At 37.1% G+C, this 27560-nt stretch overlaps 2 protein-coding genes across 5 annotated transcripts in view; both read left to right on the forward strand.

Moving 5' to 3' along the window:
* The window catches only part of LOC128860954 (chromodomain-helicase-DNA-binding protein Mi-2 homolog), a 59328-nt gene that overhangs the window by 10767 nt on the left and 21001 nt on the right, over window positions 1-27560 (forward strand). The window lies entirely within an intron of this gene.
* On the forward strand, window positions 1530-27369 carry LOC128860955 (RNA polymerase II elongation factor Ell). 4 transcript variants are annotated; one of them, XM_054098773.1, is made up of 4 exons: window positions 1530-1810; window positions 16239-16485; window positions 16618-16820; window positions 18343-27369. In XM_054098773.1, exon 4 carries the CDS (start codon window positions 21703-21705, stop codon window positions 25369-25371), a length of 3669 nt encoding a protein of 1222 aa, XP_053954748.1. In that variant the 5' UTR covers window positions 1530-1810; window positions 16239-16485; window positions 16618-16820; window positions 18343-21702; the 3' UTR covers window positions 25372-27369. The 4 variants fall into 4 exon arrangements, with proteins under 4 accessions (XP_053954748.1, XP_053954749.1, XP_053954750.1 ...); XM_054098774.1 differs by having other exon boundaries at window positions 16749-16820; XM_054098775.1 differs by having other exon boundaries at window positions 1530-1750.

Consider the following 27560-nt stretch of genomic DNA (forward strand, 5'->3'; position numbering starts at 1 on the left):
CAAGCAATCATTTATTGCCTATCAGCTGTAATATTACTTGATAGATATGAGCCATAAGAAAACAAATGTTTGTGTGTTGGTATTTGACGACGTAAACTTAAAAATTAAAAAAAACAAAAATGCCTGAAAAAGTTGCTGAAGCAAAAAAAAAAAAAATGGGGAAAACCGAAATGTTTATCTGTCTGTGTAGTCCAAGTGGGACTTCACTATTTCGAATCAAGATGCCGCAAAACAAACATTTCAATAATTTTGCTACTATGAAAATTTGGCTGTCAAAGTACCATACCGACTGAGCAATCTTGATTATCATGAATCTTTTACGAGCTACGAACGGTCTCCATTAGCAATATATGGTTTGACATAAGTATCAAGATAAAAATGTCTGCTGGAATGTGGTTTAAAAAGACAGCGAGTTAGAATTCACAACTTGCCATTTATCGTATGACCAATCTCACCAATGCTCAGCGTGAATAGGGCTAGTAATCAGCCCTTATTTGTGAACATTCCATCATAAAATGAAATTAACCAAAGTGAAACAATTTCGTTTCGTTTCTCAATGATAACAAATGCAGAGAAGTTTGACGAATATATCAACCTTCTCTGGCAAATATGTTCGAAATGGTAAACAATACAAATTGCTAGTGGAATCAGAGAAACGTTGTTCTCTGCTCGGCGAACTAACATTGAGAACGTCGCGACAAAACGAATGGTATGGAATACCAATACAAATATGCATATGTGTGCATGCGTACCTGTTATTACGAATAGAGCGGTCGGTTGGGTGATGGTCTTGTTTCCTTCAAAATTAGCATGAATTGCAAAATATACATACAAAGACATATATGTATATACACGTATCGAAGGTTTTTCCTTCTATTTACTGATTTCTTGTTGTCATGCTCTATAAATACTGAGTCTCTCCGTATGTATTATAAATATTTAATCAAATTTGGCCATTCCAATTATGCACCTTTGTACAATATATAGGACAATACAAATAAATTAGTTTCTTTGTTTATCTCTTAATTTGGAATCATGCATATATGAACTATATAATTTAGCGAATGATTTCCGCTGTCTTCTCATTTAGCTGTTAATTTTACATGCTGTTGCATACCATATGTATATACCTGTTACCTTTTTGTACAAAGCTAAACGGAGATCGTGTGGCACTAGGAGTTGTTGGCTCTTTTACACGCATGATTTTAACACGACATTTACATGATATCCATTGGGTTGTGCTGCTCATTTGTATACATATTGCCCTGTTCCAAGTTTCATGTTCCACGTTCCAATTATTCCCTCTTATTGAGCACGAGTATTCAATATTAACATCACGTTTTCGTTTATTTTTGTAGTTTTTAATCTATCGTTTGCCCGGTATTGTGACCCGTTGGCGGTGGTCCGCTGACATTCTACATTCCCTAGCAGTTTATGCTGCGGCTTTCGTAGTTAATGCTCGCGGTGTTCCATATGTCACAGCATCCCCATGGAGCGGCGAGTTTGTAGTTATGTGAGCAAGAGTGAGTGAATCGTAACGAGTGAAGTGGGCCGCCGTGAGAATTGTTCGATTCATTGTTGGTTGGACGTGGCAGCCATGACGTGATTTTTGACTTTAACTTGGGGAACTTGATTGAAAAAATATTATAAATTCGTTTAAAAATTGCGTTTTTAATCGCGTAAATAACTAGTAAGGTGTGTGATGATACGTAATAATAGCTGCGAGTGGAAATTCTGTGTTTACCGATAGGTAGAGTGATTATTTGAAAATTGTGAAAACTCGAGACAGCGAAAAAAGAAAAATAAAAAGGTGCGTGCTTTGGTGAAAAAAGCACTTACACAAATAAAATTAATTAGCGATAGTGTAGAATACAATTAGTAAAATGATTTAAAAGTAAAGCAAAAGTTAATTAGATATGTATAAATATATATTTTAACAAATTTTCTTTATTCGTAATTCCTACTCTTGTCGCTCGCTCGTTAGCTGCATGCATTCGTATTCGCCTATATTGCTGTCGCCTCGTTCTCGCTTACGTCTCTGCTTCCATCACTTATCTCGTATTGCCGTGGTCGTCGCTGTCAAAGTCTCAGCCGTTGAGGTACGCGCCGCAGTCGCAATCACTCGTGCCGTCGTGTTATGTGTAGTTGTTGCTGTCACCCTGCTTATATGTGTTTTTCTCGCGTTTCGTGAAAATTTGCTCGTCTCGTATCGTTGACGTTCATCACCCGTCCGCGATTGTCTTGTCTTAAAACTACACTTCAACTGCTTAATTATGGCGATGAAAAAAAATTATAAAATAGATATCCTGGATTAATAATAATGTCTACTATTTACTACATATTATATACTAATTGTATAGAAGTTAGGGGCGTGGCACATATATGAGAAAATGTTTTAATCTTTCTTATATATGCAGGGGTAGAAGAAATACCAGACATAATACATACATACATATCTCATACAATTTCATAGAAATATATGTTCCATGTATGTATGTAAAAAGTACTGCATTGTAATGTATGATGTAAATGAAACTTGCAATTGATTAATCAAATATAATAAGATTTTAAAGAGTATATTCGCAAAAATGTAGTAGGTATGCAATAGGAAGAATTGATATTAATTTTAATTTTCTCGAACTGTTCCACGTTGTTACTTCTCAATTCCACAAACATATGGTATTAAGTCACTGATCGGCCCACCCTTGTTCTGAAAGGCTCAAGTTAAAAAGTTGTGGTACTAGCGAAGCGCACATAGCCGTAATTTTTATAATTATATCTAATTTTTTGTATTTTGTATCTCTGATTCTTATAATAAATGCCCCAGGAGCACTCTTGGAGGTATGAATCAAATAGTCGGTTTCGAGTTCATGATGTTTAGACGACTATGAATGACGTAATTTTAAGTAGAACTTTTCTTTTTTGATTACCTTTCCAATGATGTACTTGATTTTACAAACATACAAGTAGTTCTCGAGTTATTGTAATTTTTAGAGCATACAAATTTTAGTACCCTTATAATCACCATAAAAATATCTGTCGAACCTCATTTTGTTTTCACATTCTGTACTTGTTCCAAGGCCGTACTTTGGCCCTTGCTCAACTTATTTTTGATTCTGCGTTCATTTACCGAATACGTGCATATGCCATGAAAAAAAAAATGCCATAAAAACTATATTTCGTAGGGACATTACGGCTGTAGCTCCCGACGCAAAATGTAGGCCAAAATTCCGACGAGAATCACAAATTGGTAGTGAAGCATGATTTGAACTATTTTCTGGAATGTATGAGTCGAGGCGCATTCTTTACAGGAGGTGGCACTAGACCAACAACAATATTTTGTATATTTCATTTCCAAAGCAAAGTATTGGCTAAGTAGAAAACAAATAATGAATTCACTTTTTTTCACTCTGGCCTGACACCCACATGGACACGTGAATGAAAAAAAAACAAATCAGCTGATTTACCGGTTCCTTTAGCCTAACCCAGTAAAAAGTTGTGTTATTTTCTATCTCATCTCATTTCATGTAAGTCTATGGTTACAAAACCTTACAAACTAGATATACAGAAAGTTCTTAATGTTAGTTTCTTAAAGACTGAGTACAAAAAGTGTTTCTTATGAATATTAGGAAATAACCCTAGCTGCCCTTGGCATTGCAAAGTCAAGATCTAGTTTTCTATAGATTTAAAAAATATAAAAATAATTAGATTCGACTACTAAAACATGAAAGGGGTAACGGAAACTTAATGTTATGTTTGGTACATTGAGACGTAGCTGCTCAAGTAGTGACGGGCAGTAAATTAAATCACGATTAGGGTCGAAAATAAAAATTAAAACTATCAAAATTACCTATCGGCGGTCCAGATTGTTGGTTTATAACTGTACTGTAGGTATATGAATAGTCTTATATTCCAGCTGTCTTATATATGTACACAGCTGCGAATGTCGGCTATTGCGAATGCCGATTGGCAGTAGAACAGACTTTTGCCGATTGAGTCGATTATACGAGTATTTTATTTTAGTAGTGTGTACACTGGTACTATTGTGAAGTGACCAGCCTTGCAAGTTGATTTTCATTGTTCGCAACTTTAGATCTTTAATTCCCACAAACATATGTTACTTTTTTTAATTTTCAAACAAAGTTATCTATAAATTGTAGAAAGAAGAGCGCAAATATCTATTCCCAGTCGACTATTGAACGACAATTCGACACTCACAATCAGTGTTTCTGATTTGATCCGTATACTTCAAAAATGATACGGGTTTGCCAATTTGCGAAAGATACTTAATTGTTTTCACATTTCGCCTACCTAAATTTTCTGCTTAGTGAAAGTTAGAATTCATATGAGGCTTTAGCAGATATTTTTGTGAGGAGCTTTTTCATGGCAGAAATACACTCGGAGGTTTTCCATTGCCTGCTAAGGGGGCGATCGCTATTAGGAAAATGTTTTTCTTAATTTTGGTGTTTTCACCGAGATTCGAACCGACGTTCTTTCTCTGAATTCCGAATGGTAGTCGCGCACCAACCCATTCGGCTACGACGGCCTCTAGTTTTGTTATATTATTATATTATATTGTTATATTAGAACTTAATTCGTAGGCTTCCTTATAATATAAAACAAATTCTGTATATGTATAGATTAATTTCAATGGCAAACGTTCATTATGACCGTACATTGTTACGGTTTCAATTACCGTTATTCTCCACCACTGCTGTCATAGGGTGTAGTGAAAATATTGTTTCGTGTATAATTGTTATTTCGAGCGAAAGTGGCAAAGCTGTTAATGTCAAGAATGATAGTACCACGTTTGGCCAACAGCTGTGTTTGGCAGTGATAAACGACATTGTGAGAGTAAGTTCGGCTGTCACGTCACCAGGGACTTAGCAACAGAATTCAGCCCGCTCATTTCACACGTATTCACATACTCGTCCGATCAATCGTTGTTCAGACGACAGCGAAGACTGTGTTGATTTTTTTTTTTTTTTTTTTTGGTATATCGCTAACACTACCACAATTTCACTGTTTTCGTAAACAAATCGCTCTCATGGTCACTGTTGCATCAGCCAATCAGCTGATTCTTTTAAATTCACTACGAAGTGGTTAACGGTCTGATTTTGGGCACACCTCTAGAAATCTTCACCATGGTTTATGCTACTAAATTTTTTTTATTCATCCTTGTGACCGAATTAACTTTTTAAAGTTCACAGCCTGAACAAGTGTTTTTTTTTAATTGTGAATCCATTTATATATTTGTCAGAAAGGGTTTTCGGTTTAAACTGATTTGTCACATAAATTATTTCGCATGGAGGTGGTAGATAAGCAATTATCGCCCTGAGGTCACAGCTCTTACGGGTTAAGAATCTTATTAATTTTATATGTATTGTATTGTATATAGTATATATGTACATATATACATATATAAATTTTGCCAAATGAGACCAAAAAAGGCAAAAAGAGGAGGAACACGAAAAAAAGAAATGAAATAAAAAGCAGAGAGCGGAAAAATATACTAAAAATATAATTTCATCGGGAATTGGTGGGGGGGGGGGGAAATATATAACTTACTGGTAGGTAAAGACAACAAAAAAGCACAAAAAGTAAATGAAATAAAATAAAATAAAAATTTTGCTCTTGTTGCTGTGCCGATGTTGTTTGTTGTTATTGCTGGTTTTGGTATGGTATCTATATCGTTCGTTGAATACGCGAGGCATAATTTGTATTCGCTGAATTTCAAAATATATATATACTATATGGTACATATGTATGTATGTGTGTATATGTATAAAATTATTCAGCAAAAGCGTTGCAAAGTAAAGCGCACGAAAAGCACACAAGTAAAAAAGAAAAAATAGCGTAAGAAAGAAATACTGTTCGAAATAAAAACGCAAAGAAGTGAAAGTATTGTTTGCACGACGACGGTGCAGCATTCACAAACCAATTCATCTACACGTTAAAACTGGCATTCCGTTCATTCGTCGAAGTCTGTTTGTTCGCTCGTTGGAACGTTTGTGCAAGTATGCAATCAACTAACAACAATAACATATTCGACCCAGTCCGAATAACGTGAGTGAATTGCACGTCCGATTGTCGGCCGATTAGTTGGTCTTTTTGGCCATATACTTTGGATGTGTATGAGTTCACATAGAGTTTGATTCGCTTATGACGGTTGGTTGTTCGTTGTTGGATGGGCTAATTCGCCTGCCTGCTCACCTCTTTTGGCTTTCCTTCACCATCATCTTCGTCGCAAGTGCTGTTGCATCGCGGCCCTCACCATTACCCTCGTCTTCATCATCGGTTATCGGTATCGAATTTGTCGCAGAACCGTCAATGTACATATAATGAACAGTTATGTGACTCAGTGTTGCAAATGCTGCAGTACCTGAACTCCAGCGCCACCTACCCACATATGCAAATTTCATTTCCGAAATATTTGGCAACTCTGTAATTGTGGCTTAACCATCTACAGTTCTAAACGATTTACAACTTCACTGTAGCGTTTTAAAGTCTACAAGATTTGTTAATTTGATAGAACTAGAAGGAAATTTGCACTTAAACGTAAATATCCTGTTTGCCTTTTACCGAGGTCGAGATGTCCACACCTGGCTATGGCACCGTATTCAAGAAGGAAGTGTGCTGGAGTTTCCGCGGATTGGTCGCAGAGGCGACAGGATGGCTGCACATTCTTTCAGTAACCTGAGAGAATTCCAGTAAATATTCGCAGTTTGTCCACAGATAGGCCTGTAAGGAGCTTAACTCTATTGGTTATACCATTAAGGGAAGAATCCATTATGCGACCCTTGTAAATTTGATTTCAAGGGCTTGCGAGCTTTTAAACTCAAAGGATGGCAAAGATTTCAGTGCATCCTAATTGTCGCTCAGGATGGAAATTCGCTCATTCCGGAGGTTTATTTCTAAATTGATCTCTGCACACTTCCACTTTGAAGATGCTAAGAAAGCTACCTATTGTCAGAGGCAGCTTTGCTTTGAGTAATAAACTGGAGATATTTGTTTACCGGTGCAGGGTACACTCTTAATGTTTCCTTTCGAGGATAGGGGTACTGAACCTCGTAAATATTATGACTTTAGTGATATCTTCTCGGGATCTGAGCAAGCGGGAATTGCAGGCTCAACAACTTCGTCACAGCTGTACGGTTAGCGCGTATAGCCCCGTGATACCCATACTAGGCGCCGAAGCTTAGTCAGGGCTGACCTACTGTAGATAGGGCAGTTCTTGACGGTCATGTTACCGCATATGTCTGCCGCGGCTACGAGTTACATGGTCCATTCCGGAAGTCCAATTTTGATTTTTTCTTCTTGATTGCCGTGGTAACCCATTTTGGCCGAGTTTAACAAAGCGCGCCAGTCGTTTCCTTATCATGTTGACTGGTGCCAGTTGGACACACCAAGTGAAGCCAAGTCCCTCTTCACCAAATCTTTCCAACGCATCGAATATTTTCTCAAGTGGTGCGTGTGTATCCATTCGGACAACATTCGCTGCGCTATGTCTATGAAGTCGTAAAGCTCATACAGTTCATTTTTCTATTCTACGATATTCGCCGTCACCAACGTGCAAATATCCAAAAATCTTCCGCAGAATCTTTTTCTCAAAGTGTCGCCTCATCGAATGTCATCATCGTACAAGCTTCTGCGCCATACTTTATGTCGGGCATGATGAGAGCCTTATAGAATGTTAGTTTTGTTCGTCGAGGGACGAACTCTACTACTACTTACTACTCAATTGCCTACTTAGTCCAAACTAGCACTTGTTGGCGATGGAAATTCTCCGTTGGATTTCAAGGCTGGCATTGTTACCGGTGTTAATGCTGATTCCTAAATAAACGAAGTCTTTTAGTCGTCGAAACCATAACTGTCAACAGTAACGTGGGTGCCGATACGCGAATGCGCCGACTGTTTGTTTGATGACCAGACGTACTTCGTTCTGTCCTCATTCACCACCAGACCCACTAGTTTTACTTCTTTATCCAGTTTGTTAAAGTCGATTATGTCAATATCATCGGCATACGCCAAGAATTGTACGCTCTTATACAAAAACAAACCTTACTGAACAGAAATGTCAACACAGTTTGCTGTTTCTCAGCTGTCAAACTATAGTTATTGATATCGATAGTTCTCATGCAGCGGCCGGCTGTAGAGTTTCTGTCGAGTCTTGCACCCAGGAAGTCGATTAGCATCACTATATTTCGAGTACCATTAATTAACTGGCCGCGCCCCTCCTGATGTGCGTCTTGATGTTTTTCCACAAATGGCGGGACCTACAGTCGGAGGTTTACTATTGCCTGGCGAGGAGCGACCTCTATTAGAAAAAACTTTCTATCGTTTGGTGCTTTGTATAGCAAACTTGTCAAACTTAATTATATTAGCTTGTGAAAATCTATAGTGGGTAGATTATTGAACTAGAAGCATTGCCAATTTAAAATGTGTTTTTATTCACACTGGTACCACTTTTTAAGAAAAAAGAGAACACATTCACTATACACTTACACTGTAGTATTTTGACAGCTGAAATAAAACCAACAAAGCAAATCGACTGATTGTGCAACATGGCAAATTCAATAAAAGATACGGAATGTACTGTGCCTTTTCGTTCATACTTTTCTTTTGCTGTAAATAATTAAAAAAATAAAAAGCGTAGTGTTATGATACAAAGTGTGCCAGGTAGCAGTGACATTCGTTTTCAATACGCAGACTTGGCAGTTAAACAGTAATAAAAAAAAAATATTTTCAAAAATAAAAATAAGGAATTTTCAAATGATTCCAACTGATTTACCGATATCACCTTTAATAGATCGCTTTGGCTTACATCCAACTGGCTGGAACACTTTATTATTACATTGTAATAAGTACATACATACATATGTACATATATAGGAATTATATTTTAATTTTGAAAGTTGCTGTTTTTCCTTATTTTCCAGTATTCGCTTTTAACTTTTTTGACAAAATTGCCACTAATATGTGTTTGGCTATTTTTAGCAGCGTTGCGAACAAAATTAAAATTAGTCCAAATATATAATACGTCCAATAAATAAGTTCATTTTGTTTAATTTGACCAAGGTTTACTTGATAGTAACTGTCGGCCGAATGGTTGATGCGTGACTACTATTCGATAGGGCCCAGGCTCGAAACCCACTATTGGCGTAATGACCAAATACAGTAGATTCTGTTTTTATGCGGTGTTGAAATAGTTTGGTTTTAAAAAAATTAAAAAATGCATGTCGACCTATCGGGAATTGTATGAACAAGATTCTAAACCAGCTAAGCAAAAACTCATCACAGATTACATCAGAAATGCTAACCCTACAAGTATGGAACTGCCTGCATCACCATCTAGATCAGACGTGTACACTTCCTCAAGTGACGAAAGTGATTTTGCGGGTATTGTCTGATTCTATTTCTGACGATGTAAATTTAATTTTCGATTCTGACGTTTCTTAAATAAATATATAATTTTCAAAAATACAATTTTTTGATTAAGCGATTTTATTTAATTATTTCAGATTCATGCGGCCTATGGAACGTATCTATAGTTATAATTTGGTACTAGTACCCCTTTTTTATGAGATTTTATTACCTTATTTCAGATTTATGCGGCTTTTAGCACTTTTGAAACGTATCGATAGTTTTACTATAGAACGGGTAGCTTTTTTTATGCTGTTTCTTGCGGAACGTATATACCGCATAAAAACAGAATTTACCGTATAGAAATTTTGTTTAATAGCTGGCAGGCGATGCCGTTAGGAGGCGGCATAAAATTGTAGGTTCATTCGACAACATCAGTATATCTGAAACGTGGAAAATATTAAGAAACAAAATATCAGAAACAAAAAACAATAAATGAATATCTAACGAAGTGATGAAGCAAGCTCAAATTAGTCTTAGTCTAGTCTATCGGTAATATACAGTGGAAGCATACTTAATGTACATTCGGCATTAGAGACGAACCCGACTGCACGAACGAGCTCTCCATATGACGTCTAAAATCCTACCTCCTGATGCCTGTGGTATAACGCCTTGACCACGCCAATGTTTAATAATATCGCCAATAGATCACTTTAAAACCTCAAAACTTGGTTCAGCCCCCGGACTCGGAAAGTAGTTCATTACAGCACAGAAACTACACTCTTGGAGTTTTTGCCGTCGGGAGACCTTTTGACATTGTCAGTCTTTGTTGGGTGCTCAATTTTATTAGCACTAAACCTTGCGGCCGCCGTAGCCGAATGGGTTGGTGCGTGACTACCATGCGGAAGTGCGCAAGCTGGAACCTCAAACACTAAATGATACCCTCTTTTCTAGCAGTGGTCGCCCCTCATCGGGAAAGGACAAGCTCCGAGTGTATTTCTGCCATGAAAGAGCTCCTCATAAAAAACCATCTGCCGTTCGGAGTCGGCTTACAACCGTAGGTCCCTCCATTTGTAGAACAACATCAAGACGCACGCCACAAATAGGATGAGGAGTTCGGCCCAGCATCCAAAAAGGGGTTAAAAAAGGTTGAATAAGGCGGGCCTCTTTCCCTTCCGCTATTTAATTTCAAATTAAATACGATGGTCATCGTGGCTTATAACTATATATAAATATATATGTATAAGTCTGTCCCAGGACAAACATTTTGAATAGTTTCAAGTAAATTTTGAGCTTATGCACTGTTCATATTTACATTTATATGCGTTTCAAAGTGGCCCCACTCGTATTCTTATAAAGATAAAAAACGGTCACACATATACGGCTATACGGCTCAACCTTAAACCAAAACCCCAAAGCCAACGCCAGTCACAATCGTAGTTGCTATACGAATAGAAACTACTTATATTTACCAGCGACAGCCAGCCGTAATATTCAGCACATTCATTCATACGTGTGTTTTACTCGTACCTCGCTGACTGGCTGTTTGTCAGTCTGTCTGTTTAGTCGTTTGGTTACTGATTTCCTTGTTCAGCTTTTTTTTTTTTTGCTTTTTGCTGTTTTATTGTACAATATTAAATTGTTTCTTCTTCAAGCTTTGCTTCGAATTGTCTTAGTTTGTAAACTTGTTTTTTCGCATTACGTCTTATTTCTTTCATTCCTACATGTGCCACTCTTTCGCATAAAGCTTAAATTATATTTTGAATGCAGCTTTAGGGTAATTGGTGCAATACTTTTGGAATTGTTATCGTTTTTAACATATTTCTCTTTATTTTTTCGTTTACCACATAGTAAGCGCAGTAGATCTTTAAGCGCTCTGAATTGGTGGTATGCCCGCACCTTTTTATGTATGAATATACATACACACATATAAGTGGTATGTATCTATTAGAGTTAAATAATTTAAGTTGTACTTGTACGCTGACTGTTTTATTGTTACCCCCTTCCAAAAAAAAGCAGAAAAACAAAAAAAAAAAACAGTTTAAGCACATTGAGAGCCTGTGTGCAGTTATGACCGTTAGTAGCGATCGGTAGGTTGATCGGACAGCCTAAAACCCAAACGAACGATTGGTTGGTTGATTGGTCGGTCGACTGAGGTGTTTGCTGTCTTCTGATTTACGCCTTGGTAACTAACGTGATCTCTCATTTATTTTATTTTAGTTATATTTCTATTTTTTGTGTTTGGTATAAAAGTATTTTCGGGATACGAAATTAGCTAGGCTGGGTTTGGTAGTACTTCAAACTTTATTTATTAAATGGCACTGTTCATTCGCGACCAGTATACTATTCGAACATATTCTCTCGGTGAGCTCGGATTTAAATTCGAGTACGAATATGCTGCTGTTCAAATGGACGTTAAGAGTAGATGTGCACAATTTTATGTAATTGTAATACATAATATGGAAATGAAAAAGTTTTTTGGGCATACAGTATGTTTTAAACAACTCCTCTATTAAAGCTTTATATTAAAAAATACTGTACATTTATTTCAAGAAGTCACGAAAACATGATTTCAAACTGACTACTAAAACTAAAGAATACTGAAAAAAATATATACAGCTGTGTTCAGAAATATAGTAGTGCAACACCTCACAACATTCATATTCATGCATAACATATATATGTTAAACATTACAAATTAATCGGGTTTTCATATTTTTCTAAGAATAGTATACAAAGAAGAGAATAGTGAAAAGATACCGTTAGTTTTCCATTGGTTTGTGTAATTTTTTGACGACTTGCGAAGTGCACCGAAAAGTGACTATTCATAATTATAGTAGTGGTTATATAAATGGAAAAACAAAACTGAATAACTTCATTCAAAAATGATTTTTTGAGTTCTATATAGTCAATACAGTCTAATATTTAGTTGCATAGCCTTTATTTTTAATAACGACTTCGCATCGACAGGACATGGAATCGATATGGTCCTGACAACGCTTTAAGGAGATTTGAGACCATACTTTCTGAATCACTTGCCAAAGATAAGCTTTGTTTGAAGCATTTGTAATTGCCACAAACCCGCTTAACATCTCCCCTTAAGTTTTCGATCGGATTAAGATCTGGGGACTGAGGTGGCCATAGCATAAGATCGATCTTTTCGGATGCAAACCAATCTTTCACAAGCTTGCTTGTATGTTTCGGATCGTTGTCCTGTTGAAATGTCCATTTTATAGGCATTTCCTAACTGGCATATGGTAGCATTATATTTTGTACAATAATATGTCTACATAAACATGTTATCCATAATGCCATTTATCATATGTATAGGGCCAACGCCATTGTAAGAAAAGCAAGCCCATATCATTATACTTAGGCCACTATGCTTAACCGTCTTCTTTGTGTAAAAATAAAAAAAATAATTGGCGCGTACACCCTTTTTGGGTGTTTGGCCGAGCTCCTCCTCCTATTTGTGGTGTGCGTTTTGACGTTGTTCCACAAATGGAGGGACCTATAGTTTCAAGCCGACTCCGTACGGCAGATATTTTTTATGAGGAGCTTTTTCATGGCAGAAATACACTCAGAGGTTTGCCATTGCCTGCCGAGGGGCGACCGCTATTAGAAAAATGTTTTTCTTAAGTTTGGTGTTTCACCGAGATTCGAACCTACGTTCTCTCTCTGAATTCCGAATGGTACTCACGCACAAACCCATTCGGCTACGGCGGCCGCCTTCTTTGTGTACCTAGGATTATATTCGGTGTTTGGTGTGGCCGTCGTACATACTGCCAAGAGTCTGTTCCACCAAATAAAATAATTTTGCTTTCGTCTGTCACAATATGTTTCGCCACTTTTCTGCGGGCCAGACCAGATGAGCATTTGCAAATCTGAGTCGTTCTTCTACATGATTCCAAGTCAAAAAGGATACTTTTCTAGGACTTCTGGCATTTAGATTTTGCTCAATTAGACGATGACGGACTGTAAACCTCACTGACCGAGAGATTCAATTCATTTTTGATAACTTTAGATGATGCTGACGTCCTTATCTTGCTAAAGCGCACAATGCGACTATCTTCGACAGCGGTTGTTTAGCTTTTTCTCACCCGATTTTCTGGCTTTTTTTATAATGAATCGCATTAAATATCATTTTAGGTGTGCAGCCAACAATATTTTCAATTTCCTTGTACGTTTTGCCTTTTGCTCTTAAGCTAACTATCAAAATTCTTTTCTCAGCCGTGCAATTCTTTCCTCTGCCCACTAGAATAAAAAAATTTTACAAACCCAATGAAAATCATTCACCAAAACATTAACTACTGCATTACACTTACCATTGAAGTTTTTTGTTGTACTAATAAATTATTATAATTGGTTTGCAACCACTCACACCAATCAGTACTATAATTATGAACATCCACTTTTGGGTGCATTTCGCAAAAGTCATCAAAAGCTTACACAAACCAATGCAAAACTAACGGGATTTAATCGCTATTCTTAGAACACAAATGAACACGTGTTCATTTAACATTGTTTAATATGTCGAAAAATGAATATGAATGTTGTGAGGCGTTGCACTACTCTATTTTTGAACACAGCTGTATGTATTTTGCGCTTACACCCTTTTTGGTTGTTTGACCGACCTCCTCCACCTATTTGTGGTGGGCGTCTTGATGTTATTACACAAATGCAGTGACCTACTGTTTTAAGCCGACTGACGGCAGATACATATTTTTTTATGAGGACATTTTTTATTGCAGAAATACACTCGGAGTTTTACCATTGCCTGCCGAGGGACGACCGCTATTAGAAAAAAACTTTCTTTATTTTGGTGTTTCACGGAGATTCGAACCTACGTTTTCCGAATGGTAGTCACGCATCAACCCATTCGGATACGGCGGAATTCAATCACTCTCTTAGCAGCTGGTTCTACGTAGCGGAATGACTCGGGGATTTTTCTCGACCAAGGGGTGCCGTCCTAGTAAACTAGCCCTGTCTAGTGTACTGAACCTCACCTCTAGTTTATGGTCACTGGAGCAGCTCCAAGCAGCAATACTGCTCCCACTACTTCTGCTTAGGGCTGTCAATGAGCTTAACCCTGCACTCGGAAGTCGATTTCTGCCGTGTTTGCCAAAGAAAAGAAAATTCAAATCAAAATTAAAGTCGAACTCTTGCATTCAAGCTATAGCAGTTGAAGAGACCACTCATAGGTTTTGTTTTTAATTTCCCCTTTTCTTTATTTAGTAACTATTCTTTACACAAAATTCTGAGAGTTTTACCGAATGTCCGGTAAGAGATAGCTTGGTTCCGGCAATCGAACACACTTCATACACGGTGACGATTAAAACACAAAAAAAAAGCAATTGTATATTAAACTTGTACTATTTATTGGATTTTATTTCATAATGACCAATCGTCTACTTAAACTACTTTTTGATTGAAATATGTAGGTATATATGTATACCTACAAATGTGTGCACGTTCATAATTTCACACAAATTTACCATATCAAAATTTGGGGTTTAGTTTTTTTTATCTGATTTACAATGTATAACAATATAAAACTTGTCTTGCCGGATTTTACTTTTCATGTGCGTTGATTGAGTTCGATTTGAACGACTATTTACTCCAACTGTGCTCGCCAACTCAGCGCTTCCAACCGATCGAATTTGTACTAATGCTTTCTTGTATAGAAATGTATGCATGTGCATACATGCATATTTATATTATACGTACATAGCTGCTCTCTGGCAATTATATACGTTCATAGCTCTCTTTAGTGAGCTAGCCCCTCTTCATATCTTCTTATAACTGTCTTTCGTGCTTATAGCATTATTCACATCGCCTCACTATGAAGGTCACGCGAATCAAACGAACCTCTAACCAAATAATTACTTTCAACTTTTGGTTTTCAAATTAGGCTTAGAATTAAAGAAAAAATTATAACATTGTTAGTACTAAAAAATTGGCATATATTCACTTTTACTTATCTGTCTAGTTCTGAAGCATAGTTAGTATTTTAATACAAATGAAAGATGTGGATGGAAGATGATTTAATTAATTTATTATAAAACACTTTTCGAAGAGAAAAAATAAAATTTGTATTAAAGCAGCAAGTAATAATACTTGCAGCAAATATCCGCTCCAACAGTGCTGTTTGAAAGTCTGAAAGCTTCCCTCAAAGAGTGTTCCTGGAGGAGGGTAGCAAACCTGTTCCTTATAAATTGTATAACACAATAATCTTAAAAGAAGCTGTATGAAATTTGATGCGGACAAGAAGACTAAGTCCCTCTATCCTAGCCACTAACCAAAATTTGGAGAAGTTTTGCTTAAGAATCTTTTAATTATATTGTATTATATTCAACTATATGCGCCAGTATGTTATTATTATTCACCGCCCCGCGGCATTTCAGAGCGATCTGAAATTTAAAGTTTTATTTGTATTTTCCCTTATATTCGTTTGCGATTATTTTTAACAAATATGGCAACCTCGATAAGAGATAATGAAATATTTAAACCTATAAAATCAGCGTGTGAAATGTCGGTATTTAAGTTTCTTAAGATTTAATATTTTTATGTGGCAAGAAAAATATTTAAAGTGAAAAAACAGTGCACAAATGTCATGGGTAATTGCAACGGTACTACGATAAGCAAATTATGCGCGCAAATAACAAAAACAACTAGTGACAATTGACAAGAATCTTTGAAAAAAAAAACCTTATCAATCAAGCTATCTTTCATATCAGTGATAAAGTGACGTGAGCAAGCGTGATGGAAAATAGCGAGAACGGCGAGCGACAATGTTCGGCAATGTTTATATACATAAGCGTGTTGGAGTAATTAATATAATATATGCGTTATATATTTATTTTCTATAAATAAAGCTCCTGAAATGCACAAACACCACCAGTAATCAAAGAATCCCCAGAAATCAATGAGAACATCAAAGTCAAAAGCCTACAATTACCTCCACAACCAGCCAAACAAAACAATCACAGCAATTGACTAACAGGAACGACGTGCAGTGAGTTCATTAAGAGGCTGGCCAAAAAAGAGCGTATAAGACAAAGAAGAGATACGAGTCATAGAGCGGGAAAAGAGTGCTAACTTGTGCAGGTCATCAAACATACAGTAAGCAAGCAAATTATTTAAAAATAATTACAATGATACATGGTGAATTAGAGTAAATTCTATGAAAAAATATATACATAAAAGAAAAAAAACAAGCTCAAGAATTCAAATACTAATGAAGCAATTTTATAGAAATTATGGTCATCCCGTCAAGAGCCGAATTGTATGTTTCAGCCAAGTTCTTCACAACTTAACGCTATACATCTCACATTGTCATTAGCCATTTAATTTATCATTTATCCTGAATTGTTCGGCTTTTGCAGCTACACGGTCGTAACCTGGCGAATTCTTATTGAGTGATACTACAAAAACATCAGTGTCAGCGTCACCAAAGAGTAAGTAGCTCAAAAGCTTTTTCGACAGTGAATAATTGAAAATGCAATACAAGTAATTTATTTTTAATATATCGCCAAAAGCACATTGATCTTAATATTGGGTTGTGTAAAAAATCCTGTAAAAAGTCTGCATAATATTTAAAAATAATATTTTTTGCAACGAACTTTGTTAAATCAAATATCTGCTATTTTGATTCATCGTTTTGCGTGTGATTTAAAAGCAATTGCTTCTCGACAGTTATGACTGACCGAGTGTGTTTCCGCCAAGAAAAAATCCCATCCTGTCTGCCGTTTGGAGGCGGCATGCATAGTTTAGTACCGGAGCGTACATTTGCCAAATTCACCAAAGAGTTATTCAATCACCGTATTGTCTGATATATAAGCACACTTGTGGTCTCATAATTAAGTCAGTTCATCTTTTTATAATACATATTTGCAATATTTCTCATGCGAAAATGGTTTCGTTAACTTTGTTATAACTATGTAATTCATTGCGTAACATACACCTGTGACCACACGTATAGCACGGTGTGACTTCTGGGTAAAAAACCTAAACGAACTTTTCCATTTTCCCTGGACTCTTTCTCCAGCCCATAGAAGAGCTCGAGCCGCAGAAGGCCGATTAGGAAATATCGAGTTCAACAATTTTTCAGGAATTGTGAATAATGTTGGCACAAGTGTATTTGGTCGGAGAAAGATTTTTATCATGGCATCAAGTTGTTTTTTTGCAGAATGCATTTTCATATTCAAATGAAAATGATTCTTCGCAAATGATTGGCGTCCAAAATTTTTCTTTTTAAATAGGTGGCATTATTCAATTCAAACGCAGTATTACCGGATGTGTATGATTTAAAGGGGTTTCCTCCGATAGCGGCACAGCAAAACGGTTAGAGAGTTCAATCGGAGAAGTGTCCTGACTTCAAACGATCAATAATAACTTAATTATTATACTTTAATTACACCAAACAGTGATTCGTTGTGGGTGCATACTTTTTTCTTGAATGGCATATGTATTTTCAATACCTCAAATGCGGCAGTTTTGCGTGTTGACGTATCCGCTTAGATGAATACATATGTGCTCAGCATTTTCATAAAATGCAATGTTCGGAGAGTATCGCTCCCTTTACAAAGCCGGCTGTACTTATTGTCTGAAAGAAAATTAACTTGTAACAAACAATTGCTGCCAAACATCTACATAAATCTTGAATCACTATATGTTTCTTTTTTGTATTGCAATTCTCATGAATTTGATAAATTTGCGATATGCGTATGTTTCTTTTGTTTCTATGTACGCCGTTTCGATTTAGTTGCGAATACGAAATAACTATTCTAGGGGCCAGTCTGTATGGTTTTTATGGCGAGCTTTACATAAATTTATTCTTTAATCTTACGCACACTGCATACTTACATACTTGCATCAATGTGAAAAAAGGCTCGGTGTAAAATACAAAAAAAATGCGTTTTCGAATTTTACTGTCAATAAATCTTTAATTTTTGCTACAAATAAATTCATTTTTTTTAGAACTGTTTTTCGTCGAGCGGATTTCGTTCATACCTGGCTTACAACAAGAACAACAAGGCAATTCAGCGACTTGTAGAGATACAAAGTGTTTTTGGCAATCGTCAAAGATAAATCTCAATTGAAATATACGTAAACAATACCGTAATAATTTTATAAGCAGCAACAACGAAGCAGCAGTGATTGAAAAGCACTCGCAAGAGCAGAGAGAATAAGTTCCAGCGGTAATTTGAAATAATTCGAAAATAGTCATAATTGTGTAAAGCAAGATATACGCACGTGTGTGTATGCACGACACACCCCTCGCCACTCCGCACAACTTATAATACATTTTGGTTCGTCATTCACTCGTTAGTACATAATTTACTCGTCGTTTTTCAACGAACGTGTTTGTTAACACAGCTGTGTCGCAGCAGGCTAAAAGCTAATCGTGAGAGTGAGAGAGTGGGATAAAGACTAAAAAAAACAAATGATTTTATGAATATACTCGGTGTGTTAAATAATACTATATAAGAAAAAAACTGGTTTCTGTTACAAGAAAAAAAGAAAGCAACAAATTCGCTTAACAACAACGAGTAGCACGATTTATGTCAGCCTACATATAGAAAATTCTCTTCCAAAACGATCCATCAATTACTTGGAAAGCAAGGCTACAATTTTTTTTGTTGTAAGATAGATGCTGGATTAAGGTGCAAATATTAGCGTGTTTTTTTACAATCTTTACAATCAATAGAGAGAGGGTAAGTGTCTGCAAAAGAGGAGATCGAATAAGAAAGAGAAAGAGCTTGATTTAAAGAGAAATAAATTCAGAGTAAAAGGTTGGAGAGTGATAGCCTTTGTAAGGCAATAAAGGCAATAGTGTTGGTGAGATAAGAGAGAGGGAGCACGAGAGAGTACAAATTGCAAACTTGTTTCGTTCGACTTTGTGCTGATATGTCAATAAAAAACAACAATAACGTGAACGCGTAAGCAGTCAGGCAGCAACAAAAAGTGATACAAAGCACGTACTAAACTGAAATTAAAGTAGCAACACGAGCACAACAACAACGAAAAAGCAAGGCAAGCAAAGCACTATCTACCCAAACAGCCAGCCAGTCAAGCAAGCGCTTGAAAACAACTTGTTTCGATTTCATTTCACAGATACCTTTCGGACGTCGATAAAGAAACCTTTAATTTAAAATGAACTTAAATTAACATATACTATGTATATATGCTTGCACCACATAATCAAGTGGAGAGAGTGATTGAAGTGTGTGATCAGTAAAGTTATTTAGTTTTTAGAAGCCAGAAACGCATAGCAAATTGTACAAATCATCGTCATTATACATATATACATGTATAAATATATAATATATGTAAGTGCGTGAAGGAAAAGTGTGACGCCGAAACGTTGATTGTGCGTTAAAGTTGATCAAAATTTTGCAAAGAAAAAAAAACAAGTTAAAATAAGTTCGAAATCAAAAACAAAAGCAGTAAATTCATGAAAAGTATTTTGAAAGAAGGAAAAAAACCGAAAACCCCATTGAAAAACCACAAATCCCCAGAGCAACAAGAGAAAAACAACAACAAACAAATTGAAAAAACGAGCAAAAATTCCGCTCATATTAAAATGAAACGTTGACAAAAACAACAGGAAAAATATAAGAAGCGTAAAACACTTGTTTTGTTGTATTTTTTCTTTCATTTTGACATTCTACAAGTGTGTGCATATTGAATTAAACATATAAAAATCATACACAGATGATTTTTAGTATTAACAACAACAGCGTATGAAATTCAAAGACAACGTCGCTAGACATGCCACTGTATATACGAGTGCATACATAGAAACCAAGCGAAAACTCTGATACAACAGCAACATTTACATATTGCTGTCTCGCTTTACCGCACCGAATATAGCCATTGACAGATGGAGATACGAACAAAGTATCTTGCAGGTACCACAACTGTTTGTACTTTCCTCAGCATTAGGAGCAAAAACATTAGCAACCGCAGTCAGTGCTACAGCTACTATAGTAGTGGTCATAACAGCAACATCGACGGTAGTAAATACCAACAGAAGCAAGAATTCCCACTACAACAACAACGAAACCTGCAATTATAATCACAAGAAAAACAATAGCCAATACCATCACAAAAATAAAAAAATCACGCACAGTAATAGCAGTCTCTGCAAATACTATGCCTACCTTAACCTAGTTAATATTATTAATTTTGATATTAATTTGTGTGGAAATCATACCAAAATTACCAGTAAAAAAAGTGTCATTCTAATTACATATAAAGCTGATTTTACCGTGAAAAAGAGAACATCAAAAAATTATCACGTCAAACGACGGTGAGCGACGGCCAACAAGGGCAAAACCAATACACAAATAGGCCACATAAGTCAGTGACAGCTACTGCGAAAAACCCCCCCTAATAAAGGCAGTAAACAGATCAGCAGGCGCATAGCACCAGCACTCGTGCTTGTGGCTGTGAATTTCGTATTGCACACCGCATACGCACACATTAACAAATCGCGATCCGCAGTAGAATTAATTGGAAAAAGAAAGAAAGAAGGCAAATCTTTTCGTCGCAGTATTGCTTACAGAATCCAAAAACATAAAAAATATACTATATAACGAAAAAATCAAAAGCATAAAACTGCATATGACCAAGTCTCGTCAGTCATTACCATACTTTTCGACATAATCGCTAACTATAATCAACGAAGATCACGCGTAATTATCTTCAGTGGATGCGGAAGAGAATTAAAAGAATACAAAATCTATTAAAAATATAGTCGAAAAAGTTACTATCCATCGCAAAATCAAAATTAAAAAAAAAGTAAAAGAGCACCAACAAATCAACTAAACGTCGGAGTATCTAAAACTTAAAATATCGGTAATATTGCCGAAAAAAAAAGTTACAGCTCATGAAAAAACAAACAAGGTTTATCAACTAATTAAAACCATTTCCACGAGAATTGTTATTCCTCTCAACAGAACTAAAGAAGACCACTCAATAAGCAACAACTCAATCAAAATAAGCACATCTCCAAAAGTCGAAAAGGAGAATTGTAATACTACCACGTCCTAAGCGTTATATTAAAACAAAAACTACTATAGCGGCCAATAACAACTCTTCCACGGTTCATGCTTCCTAATACTAAAAAATAAAGCAAATAAAGAAACGATCATAAAACTTCCACAGACGCCAACAAACACCAATCCGGCACTACTTAGATGCATGTTTAAATATCGGAAAAAGTAATATTATTCGCCAAGCGTTTTCCGATATCACATAAATCTTTTGTAGTTTGAGTTTCAATTGATTGTTGAACCAACCAACACCCAGCTCTCGCACAGTTTGTAATACGTTATGTCAAATTCGATCGCTACTGCAAAATGCCCTTCTGCACTTACGTCCGGCAACTATGGCATGTCACAAAATCGCTACACTGATGAGTCAAAGGAATATATTTTTGTCAAGCTCACCGATTCCGCATACCGCGCCATCGAAGAATATCAATTCAGCGATAATGACAAGCGTTTCACAAATGGTCAAGGTCCCAAAATTAAAGTCAATGGCAACTCGGGTGTCATCTTTTTTCCCACGTTGGAAGACCGTAAATTTGGCTTTACTATTGATGATGTTGAGGGCTCCCTTGAGTGTATTCAACAGACCGCAGAAGGTCTGGATGTGCTCGGCTCAATACCCTATCGCATGCGCATACATGCCAACGATGATATCTACGATACGACCCGCACCAAAATGGCAATTGCCGAAGAGACGGAGAAGAGTAAATGCATACGCGAAATCAAACCAAACCAAACCGATATTGGACGTAAGGTGAAGAAATCTGTTCCTTCATCGGCAGTCTATCAGCATTTGGGGCACAGTGGCACTAGCAACAACACTAACAGCAGTAGTAATTATTTAAATAGCCTTAATCGTAACAAAACAATATCGTCGCTAAACAATAATTCGCCGCCAGCCACACAACTTTCGTTAAATAGTGGTAATGAACGCATACACAATAAACTTGGCGGCACATCTTCCTCGTCTTCACGCTCGCCAAATCCCACGTTACTGGGCGGCTCGGGCACAGTTGCTGGTAGTAGTAATAGCGGTAATAACCGCTATGGCAGCGGCAGTGCCAACAATATCTATTCTCAAAGCAACGTATCGCCGTCACTCACGTCTGCCTCATCGCTCTCTTCCACCCTAGCGGGTGGTATCACCAATGGCTACGCGTCTGCTGCACAACATAATTCGCCTCCCGAATCCACTACATCTACATTACCTAATAATTGCGTTGGAGGCGGTAAACAGTCAAGGCTGGGCAATAATGCTGCAAGCGGTAATAGCAGTTTCTCACGTAGTGGAGGCAGTTCATTTTCAAGCAACGGCTCGAAGGCGAGCAGCGGTGCCAAAGGTGGAGGTGCCTCAAATGCTAATAGTGGAGGCGGTAAGTTACCTGATATATCGCGCCGTAAAATACGCGAACGGCTGATCCATTTGCTTGCGCTGCGGCCTTTCAAAAAGCCTGAATTATATTCACGTCTCCAAAACGAAGGATTGCGGGATCGGGAACGTTCACTAATCAGCAATATACTTAAAGACATTGCGACGTTGTCACGTGACAACACATACAATTTACGCCGTCAAATGTGGAATGACGTGAACGAGAATTGGCCATACTACACGGAGCAGGAGTTGCAGCAACTTAAGCGGCGCAAACCACAAAATCTAACTCCACCCCTGAGCTCAGACGCGGGTAGTTCAACATCGGGCCAAAGTCCCACATCAATACACACCGGTAGCCCGCCTCCAATAGCTGGTGGCAGTGGCTTGAATGGCGGTAATGGTTTAAAACGCACTAGTCTGGAGTATGACGAGCCATTTGTATGCACAGTCCAGCCGAAGAAGCAGCGTATTAGTCATTTTAAGAAGGACGCAATAGCTGGTGCCAATCCCGCAAATTCGGGGAGCACAAATAGTAGCGGTGTTGGTAATGGATCGCGGGGTGTTAGCTACGGCACCAATAACAGTGGTGGCAGCACTAATTACCCCATGCACCGGAGCAAACAGACGGCAACATCATCAACCTATTCCCCACAAGGTTCGCGTAACGCTGGTCATGGCGATGACAGTTCTGGTAATACCGACCTCAGCTACAACGTACTCAACAATATGGATGACTTTATGTTGAATATTGAGCAGCAGCAAGGCGGTAGTTATCTACCACATAGCAGTAATAGCGCACGCAAATCAAGTAGCAGCGGTAATAATAAAGCGGCTGGCAGCAATCCGAAAGAAAATCGCCACTCTGGAAATAGCAATAGTTCGTCTAATGTGATGAACATTTCACCCAAAAGCAGCAATAACATCGGCAACAAAAATTATAACGTACAAGAAAACGAAGGCAACAGTAGCAACTTAAAACATACAATGAAGCGAGGTGCGTTGGCAGGCTCGCCGAAAGGTTCGCTGCCATACGGTGTTAATTTTGTTCCAGAGTCTGGTAGTAGCAGCAGATCAACAGGACGTGATAGCAGTAGCACCCGCAATGGTGGTGGGAACTACCATCGTCAGTCGCCCAGCTACATGCAACAGCAGCACCAAAAGTCAAGTGTCATATACTCGCCAAAAATGCCCACAGCTGCAGCCAGCGGTACGAATGAGCGTGAAGAACATGTGCCAACGGGGAGGGGTGGCAGCACCAACAGCAGCAGCAGCAACAACAAAAGCCAAGCACCATCTCGTTTAGCAGCATCAGCGACGACAACGGGAAGTAAACAGCAGCCACGCGCTAGTGGTGTACGCAGCCCTACACCACAAGAACAAGAACAACAACGGCACCTGCAACAGGTATCACATTACCAATCGCAACAAACGCATTCCGCCAGCACACACTCCCCAGTGCAACGGCATTACAACCCTCCCCAGCATCCTTATCAGCAGCTAGAACAACAGCAGCCACAGCTCCAAAGTACATCGCAGCTGCCGCCAACGCAGCATTCCGCCATCACTGATGCACCCAATGCGGACGCCGCTGAAAGACCAACTTATGACTTTAGCATGTATACGGCTATCAAAAGCATCGAACAGCGACGCCAATACAAGACTGAATTTGAACGGGACTTCGATGAGTACAACAAACTGCTGGAGCGCCTTGAAGATGTGCGCCGCAACTTCCACGTACTTGCTGAACAATTGCGACGCGTGCCGCAAGGCTGCTCCGACTATGAGCATATTCAGCAGCAAATTGTAGCTGAATATGAGCGAATTGAGAATGAGGAGGAGCTGAAACGCGACAAGCAACGCTTCTATTACTTGCATGCCAAACTGGCGCACATCAAGCAGCTTGTAACCGATTACGATCATACGTTGAGGTCAATGGTGGCGGCAGCAGCAGCGGCGGCGGAGGCAGCTCAACAACATGCCTCCACAACGGCCGCTATGCATATGACAGCGAATGTGACATCGCACCTGGTGGATGGCAGCAACAATGTGTTGGCCGCTGCGGCTGCGCATAACGCACGTGTTTCGCCAATGGTTAGTGGTAGCGAAAGCAACCATTCACCACCAAGTGGATATCAGCACCAAACGCAATACTACGCGCAGCAGAATGAACCAGGTCTTTTTCCACAATATCAACAGCATCAACAACAGCAGGATGAAATATTACATAGAAAGAAGAAGCATACACATAATAACGTACAACAGCAAAACCAACAACAGCAATATTTGTCGCCTCACAATCAGGCACATACTTCGCCTGCTGGTGGACAATACAGCGCACAACAGCAACAGGTTCAAGAACAATTCAATGGTCACCATCATTATATGCCAGCGCACGCGGACGTAGGTGATGAAAAGATCGTGAGGAGAACGCAAGAACACCGCAACAGTAACAATGATATAAATTCTTGTGATTCATCGGACTCCAACAATGAAGATTCTAACGACGCTGATTTGAACGATAACGACGTTGATGTTGGTTCCGATTCAAGCTCGAACGATGAAAATGATGACCGCTATTGATTTTGTGCATGCTGTAATGCAACTTCATTACTGTAAAAATGGCATAAGAAACTGAGAATCCTGAATTAATATGCAACCGGGACGTATTTATGAAATTGCTGATTAACGTTAAAATTTCTATTGTTTCACATTTGAACAAGCTTGTTAATGGATTTTGTAAGTTGTTTTTTAGGCGCTGATATGCAATCATAAGGAGCGATCGCACCGACTCAATAAAAGCAAAATAACCTAAAGTTGAGTGTACACTCGTACTACATAGTTTGCTCTTCTAAATAAAATTTTTAAAGTATCAAGTCGCGGTTTACCAGCTATTTGAAATACGTCCTGAGTGCAAAATTTAATTAGAGTTAGGAATTTTGTATTACAAGAAAGGAGTAGGAAATGAATACGAATGTTAAAGTGAATTGGAAATGCAAAGAAAATCCCCGATTTCCACGATTTTATTATTAAAAAGAAAACCACATATGTATACCTTATGTAAACATACATACATTTAAATATAACACTGATATATATATTATACATATATATTTTTAAAACAATTTAAACAAAAAAAGCAAAAAACACTAGAGCAAGCAGAAATTTTAAGGGAATAATTAATTGTGTAATAATTAGGATTAAGCGGCGACTGCCTATATTTGTTTTAATTTTATGCTTTTTTGCCGTCTTACTACGTGTACAGTGCATACATAATTTGGAAATATTTTTTTTTTTTTTGAAAACACTATTGCAATGCAACCGTTTATGTGAGAGTAAACACATACAATAATTAAATGATTTACAAGAAGTGGTTGAATTTGAATTAAAAATAAATCTTAAAGAAATTTTTAGTTAAATTTGGTATAAAATAGTTTTTTTATTTGTACGATTTGTTTACAAGAAGAGGGAGGGAGAAAGTGTGAAATGCGAAGACTAAATATAAATTATCTGTGCGTCTACAAGTTTTTTCTTTGGAGTATTTCTCGGTTGCAGGTGCAGGTTGCAACAATTATAACTAAACTTAAATGCGTGTATTCAAAAGGAAATTCTTTAGATCATACATACCTACACATGTACATACTATACATTTGAAGAAATTCAGAAATTGTAACAAAAGTGCACAGGTTACAAAAAGTAATAATAATATGAGCTCAATTAATCCTACGTACTTTGCTTGCAAAAACGCATAAAGTGTAAAAACTAAGTAAATTTTGTAATAAACACGTTCACACACACTCATATACGTACGTACTACATACTACTCACAAAAATGATTGCTTGCATGAAGGACCGAAGTTTCAGAGTTACCGACTTTCTAGTATATTATTTCTGCATTCTCTTTATTAGATGCACTTTGCCTTATTTTTTCGTGTTATTAATTTTGCTATAATTTTTAAATAGGTGCATAATAAAATGCGAATTGTGCAATTTTTCAGAAGTTTGTGAAAGTAAACTTGTTTAATTTGTTGTTTTTTTGAAGCATACTCAATTATCTAGTTGTCGATATATAATACATACATACATACATACATATGTATGTATATACTATATAATGAACATGTAACCAAATGATGCCAAATTGCAAGACTCCAAATTATTTTCAAAACTTACCAATTTCAAAGGGTTGAATCTGAGTTGCAAATAATGCAAGTAAAATTTAAAATCTGGCGTAGATCAATAGGGAATGCTTTTGAAAAATGCCAATACTGTCATTAAAAATGCCACATCCCGCGATAAAATGGTGACCAATTTTTCTTATTCTTTTAATGTGCATTATTTTTGTATAAAAGTGTAGTGCATTGTCTAATGAAAAGCATATAAATCCAATTTTCAAATTGTGTGGAAAAGTCAGAAAATTTCCACGAACTACGAGATTTTTTTAATAGAGAAAATTGCAAGAAAAAAAAGTATAAAAAGCAACGGTATTTTTCAGAAGCTTCAAATTTGCTTACACCTTAAACTAAAATTTAATAAGCTGTAAAATGTAATAAACTGCATACCAAAAGTCGTTCTATAAATTGTAATTAAAACCCTTAGAAGTGGAATGAAATATTTGTACAATTTTTCCAAATTTTGCCTAAAATTTTAAAATTGGATATATTGTGGTTTGCTAAATAATATTGTATAACATATTTTTATACAAAAATAATGAATATTAAAAAAAAGAAACAGTCAAAATGTAAAAAATATGCATTGGATTTTGTTTACCG

Source organism: Anastrepha ludens, chromosome 4, assembly GCF_028408465.1.
Source record: "Anastrepha ludens isolate Willacy chromosome 4, idAnaLude1.1, whole genome shotgun sequence".
NCBI lineage: Eukaryota > Metazoa > Arthropoda > Insecta > Diptera > Tephritidae > Anastrepha > Anastrepha ludens.

What these genes read in the sequence shown, in the direction of transcription:
- LOC128860955 (XM_054098773.1), top strand. Translation starts at nt 21,703, where the DNA reads ATGTCAAATTCGATCGCTACTGCAAAATGCCCTTCTGCACTTACGTCC.